The 5,400-nt window shown below is 37.1% G+C and overlaps 1 protein-coding gene and 1 long non-coding RNA gene across 3 annotated transcripts; one reads left to right on the top strand and one right to left on the bottom strand.

The window, feature by feature from the left end:
• Positions 1 to 413: 413 nt before the first annotated feature.
• On the bottom strand, positions 414 to 1,377 carry LOC126873160 (thyroid transcription factor 1-associated protein 26 homolog). The gene is made up of 3 exons (XM_050633758.1): positions 1,135 to 1,377; positions 909 to 1,032; positions 414 to 801 (listed from the first exon to the last, which is right to left on the bottom strand). The coding sequence occupies exons 1-3, from the start codon at positions 1,250 to 1,252 to the stop codon at positions 549 to 551; spliced, it is 495 nt and encodes a 164-aa protein (XP_050489715.1). The 5' UTR covers positions 1,253 to 1,377; the 3' UTR covers positions 414 to 548.
• A 189-nt stretch (positions 1,378 to 1,566) lies between these two features.
• LOC126873189 (uncharacterized) lies at positions 1,567 to 3,766 on the top strand. 2 transcript variants are annotated; one of them, XR_007692326.1, is made up of 3 exons: positions 1,567 to 2,395; positions 2,468 to 2,722; positions 2,999 to 3,766. It is a non-coding gene; the product is annotated as an uncharacterized LOC126873189 (long non-coding RNA). The 2 variants fall into 2 exon arrangements; XR_007692328.1 differs by having other exon boundaries at positions 2,468 to 3,311; positions 3,703 to 3,766.
• Positions 3,767 to 5,400: the final 1,634 nt, after the last annotated feature.

Here is a 5,400-nt window from a genome sequence, read left to right as displayed (position 1 = left end):
GCGCGGGTAAATTCGTATTTCAAATCTGCTGCTATTTCATCGATCGCTTTTTATATGATTATGTCATTGCTCATAACGTATGAGACAAATTTTAATTATTGTTATCATATCGTGATCCATTGCATCTTGTTAATATTCGTTTAACAATCGAATATTCGATATTTCAATTTTTACGGTCATTTTGACATTTCTTAGTAACATAGGAGAGAAGATTTTATAAAGTCTAATAACTCTGTACTGTAAATAATAAGATCATACGATAAAAATTTTATTCCAAAATATAATTGTAAAATAGTGAGAGGTTTTGGAAACTAAAAAGCTCCTAATGTTCCTTTTATCATGCAATTAATACGTTAAATTGAATTAAACCAGGTCGTCAAACTTTGATTTAATTAAAAGCATATTAAACGAAGTTCATATTATGGGAAGGTATTTATTGAAAATTTGTTTGTTATTGCATGTATATTTCTTAAATAAAAAAATTTATTTACAATGTATCAACTTCAGAGATCATTCACGTCTTTAAAAATGTACGATATCTCCTTATATCATCGTGCCACCTGCTGCTGTATCTTCTCAAGTAACATTTCTATCCTAACATTCATAACAGGTTGTCCTTTTTTTGTTTTCCTCGAAAGTTGTTTGTACGTTTGCATTCTTTTCTCTTTATAATTTTTCAGCGCTTCCTCTCTTTCCGCTTTCACTCGGCAAGTTTCTTCCTCTTGCCTCCGCTGTTCATTCCTTCTATCGAGAAATTCCTGTCTTGCTTTATGAAACGCACTTATCTTTCTCTGATGTTTCCTTCGAACAAACAGGAATTATCATTGAAGATCAATATGAATTTTGAAGATGTTGCTTATATAAAACGTGAAGATGTTTCCTATATAAAACGTAGTAAGTATACATACTCGTGTTCGTTTTGATCATTAGCTTCGAAAGCGAATTTCTTTAGATTTTGTTGCTGGTCCTTGCCAATTTGCTTGTAAAATTCTCGTACAACAGCTTTCTTTCTGCGTTGCTCCCATTGACTAACTGTGATATATAGTACAATTAAAAAGTGAGAATAATATTCTTGATGATATTTGAACTTAACCTATACGTAAACTAGATTACTCGATAGTCTCACAAACGTACCTTTGTATTTATTACTGTACTTCTGCAGTCTATACTCCTTTTTGTTAAATGGCTGTTTTCCATTGCTTACATATTCTGACTGTTTTTTATTAAAAACATCCTTTACATGGTTCTTCATGATTGCGACAAGCTTCACGAGATGCTAATTTAGTTGCGACAGTAGACGCAAGGGGGACTTGAGATCAATTAAGCGGGCGCGTTAACCGACGACAATTCAAAGGGAAATATTTTCCATCGATACGATGTGTATCGAATAATCATTAGAATGTATTTTCTTGAGGAAAACAGGCTGTTACTTTACGTTCATTCGTAAACGTTCGTGCACTATCGTTATGCACATAAATACGTGTTATACTATTGAGTAATATCGTTTAATATGTCGACAGAAGATAAATGCAAAGTTGGATAGGTGTTGGTGACTTAAAATAAACTTCTATTCATGGTTAAAGTAAAAATATACCAAGGAGTAATAAAGTCGTATTTATATTTCTTACAGACTTATTTACATTGTCATTGTTTAGTAGATACAGCTGAATGAAATATTAAGATACTTATTTGATTGTCAGTGTCGAAGGTTTCAATGGAAAAATTACAATGCCAGAGTGTACTAAGAAAAGCAAATTACAAAGAAATTACTATTGCACGATCGACTGAGTATATTACGGGCACTTGTCATCGCATTACATATTGTCAGTTTATTCGTGGCAGTGACATTGGCCAGTGATATGGCTACATTTATTCGCGTGTACTAACATTGTTTTCACGCACGTGTAGCAAAATGAAGGATGACCATCGACCATCGATATCAAACATGACATTGTTAATGCGATCTATATAAATAAACGGTTTAAAGGAAAAAAAAGTTATCCCCTATGCTACCACGTTTCATTAATAATAGTATTTAGATGTCTGATGTAATGGGTACGTTTGTGCGCAAATACAGAGCGCTGAGAATTTAAGCACTAAAAATTCATTTGAGCTATAGATCGTGTATATAGGAAATACAAACGTGCGTGAATGCTATAAGTAGTTGCAGCCGGATCGTATTGCAAATCCGCGTAGCGCGAGTGTTACAACAAACCGGTTAGGATCATGTTTCACAAGTTTGCAAAGAAATGGTTGAAAATTCGGTGCTATAATATTCATCCTTCCTGATATGGTAATATGTGGTAAACTCGTCTGGCGTTATTATAATTGTTTTATTTACAATTACCCTTGAAATTTTCTTCCAACTGAAATGGTACATTAGACACGATATTATGTACGTAATATTATTAAATGTTAAATATAATTGAGTGTTTGGTTAGTTATACATACGATGTATCTTGTACAGAATATACAGTATGTCACGTCACACGTGCCGATGATATACACGTGCTACTGAATTATCGCGGAGATTGAAATTGAGGGGACAATCTGGTCGAAGGCTCGGCAATTTTACTGAATAAAAGATGGACACTATGATATCAGAGAGTGACATCATGGCGCGTTAACCTCAGTCCCCATTTGTACTCAAGTCAGTAGTGGCGATGCGAAGTCGTCGTACGACGACACCAGTCAAGTCAACCTCCTCATTCAATCGTTCTAAGTAAGCCAAGTACAAATGACTATTGAGCGCTCATTGCCTGTTTGCTGCCGAAGTATTGAATGAAATTATCTTTTACCATCCCGGTTGTGTTATCGACACCTACTGTCCACTCTAACAAATTATTTGTAATCTAACCGCGCGAGCGTCTCGAACAAAGAACGGTTCTCTCTTTGTTTGCTCGCGTAACATTAATTAACATTAATTAACGTAATGGAACTTTAGTTTATCCTTGCTGTCCTAAAAACTAGGAAATTAACGAGACAAACTATTTTCTAGATGTGTTTATGCAATATTTAAGATACGTCCGCAGAGTCGTTTATCGCTTCTGAAAAGTTTTTCAATCAATTTTTAAAACTTTTGGTTTCCGTTGGCTTCCGTTCTCCGGTTCTTTGTGATATCGGAGGAAATTGGCGCGGAGAAAGTTGAAGAAAATTCGCGCGGTACCCTCGACATTGAATGGTGGAAGAACGACGGTCGAAAGGGTCGAACGATTAAAGAATTCCTTGGATCGAATCTGGCCTCGGATATGGCTCTCTGTCTGACTTTGTCAGCTATTAATAGTCAGCGGTGTCGAAGAGGTGTATGTATAGTATGTACTATCTTTTCTACAACCTCCGTTTAGTTGTTTTCTTCTGCATGCCACGCTACATATAATTGCCTGGCAAGCTGTTTCGCTTCTGTCTCCTTGTCTGGCATAACAATGTAATTATTCAACGAATTGTGTCGCACGAGTAACTCAATTTCGACATAAGCTGGAAGCTTAAGAAATTGGCTCTTTTAAATGCGTGGTAAAAATCGTTTTTCGAAGCAAAGTTACGAGACATGCTCGTTTTCTGTTTTAATCTGTTCTTAGATTCAGATTCTCTAAATATTTTCTATTATTCGAGTAAAAATTCCTCTTCGAAGCGAAAGTAAATAAATTTCATTTAATCGTGGTTAACGTTGTACAGGCTACTGAAACTTTATGACCCTTCTTTCAGGGGATACCAAACGAGTCAGTGTACAATGTGTATCTATTAACAATCCAATATATATATATATATATATATATATATATATGAGAATTTCATTTTCTTAGTTCCCCAGTAATCCCTATTCAATACCGTTGCATAACGGATTTGTCCCAAAATGGCGAAATCGAAACGACGCTTCCAACATAATGACCTGAAAAACAAATAAGATCGGGAAGATGGAGCAAGCATTTAAATTCGGTAGAAACAGTTAAGAATAAGACGTTTTCGTCTTGTTGCATCCATTGTCATACCTCGGGATTGAGCAACACGTACAGCGACAACTCGCTACGTAACGAATGGACGTAAGACCAATCCATATTAGCGACGATTGTGACGCGTTTTATCGATCGGTAAAACCTCCACATAGGTGACGTCATGTTAACCACGTTCTCCCACGCAAGACCGACGAGAAACTTAAGAATTCGGTGAACGTCTGAGAGAGAGAGAGAGAGAGACACAGACGAAAAGATCGACGATTCGTTCTCTGTAAGAGGAGCCTGAAATATCGTCTGGAGGCTCGAACAATTTGACATTGACACACTTCGTCATCAACACCGGTCTTCTCCGCTCTCTTCTATGTGCTTTTACGTTCTCAGCGCCGTTTAATTTCGTTTACATTTTAACGCTGCTGTTCTACGAACAGATTTCTTTATTTCACGACTATTGCAGAGTAAAAGTCGATCGAAGACTGAAAAGAGATCGTCTTTGTCGATCATCTTGTTCACTCTGCTAAATCATTTTGGAATTTTCGATCTTTGCACGAGGTGGTGGAGCCAAAGAGATGCCTGCTTGCACGTTCTCTATTTATTTATCTCGTTCGCCGGTAATCAAGCCTGGAATTTATAATAAGGAGGAGTAACGGGATTCTTTTATAGGTATGGGGAAATGTTTAAAAATTTTCACTCATTTTCACGTTCAAATTGAATCGCATCCTCCGTTAGGATTTTTCGCCAATTTCCTGCGGAGATTATTCATGCACGCGATTCGATACGAACGAGGGTTGTTATTCACCCGGTTTGGTCGAGTAGAGCGTGATTCAGTCCTCCTACGTTGTCGTCCGTAGCTATAGCTACCACGAAAATCAACTGCACTCCTCGTCACTCGTTGGATCTCGAGAAAACATTCCACATAGTTTGATTCATAAGAGATCGTGGACGAGTGCGAAGTCGCAGGCAGGACTATTTATGAACAATAAGAAGGCGTCGTGACGCGTCGGTCCATTCAGTTCAGTGCGTATGACGCGGTGCGACGCGTGAAAATAGCGGTCAGCATCATTTGCCTGCGTGATTTAACTCCATGAAAAGAAATATCACGCAGTTCCACCAGACGTATACAGAAAGTTGCGTAGTAACCGCGGCCTTCGTGCCTCTCTGGTACGCCTGTTCAAATTAGAACACCTGAATGTTCACGCGTGATTAACAAGAATCTAGAAAGAACGAACGATCCGAAACGAAATGCGAATTATCGTCACGAATTCTTTGCGTCAAATTTTATACCTACTTGAGCTATTAATAATAACTAAAAATAATAGCTATTAGAATAGCGAATCAGCGAATTTATACGGATGATTTAAATTTATGTAACGCGAAATGAGTCATAGGTACAAAGCGATGCGAGATGGTGTTTTGGCAACTGTTGAGAATAAAGAAGAATTTGTTTCTTATA

Source organism: Bombus huntii, chromosome 2 (genome assembly GCF_024542735.1).
Source record: "Bombus huntii isolate Logan2020A chromosome 2, iyBomHunt1.1, whole genome shotgun sequence".
Taxonomy (NCBI): domain Eukaryota; kingdom Metazoa; phylum Arthropoda; class Insecta; order Hymenoptera; family Apidae; genus Bombus; species Bombus huntii.
Note: the sequence above shows the minus strand (reverse complement) of the source record. Positions and strands in the feature narration are given on the sequence as shown.

Coding starts and splice junctions, on each gene's coding strand:
- LOC126873160 (XM_050633758.1), bottom strand. CDS start 1,252: ATGAAGAACCATGTAAAGGATGTTTTTAATAAAAAACAGTCAGAATAT. Junction 1,033..1,134: donor GTACAGTAATAAATACAAAG/GTACGTTTGTGA, acceptor TATATATCACAG/TTAGTCAATGGGAGCAACGC. Junction 802..908: donor AATGATCAAAACGAACACGA/GTATGTATACTT, acceptor GTTTGTTCGAAG/GAAACATCAGAGAAAGATAA.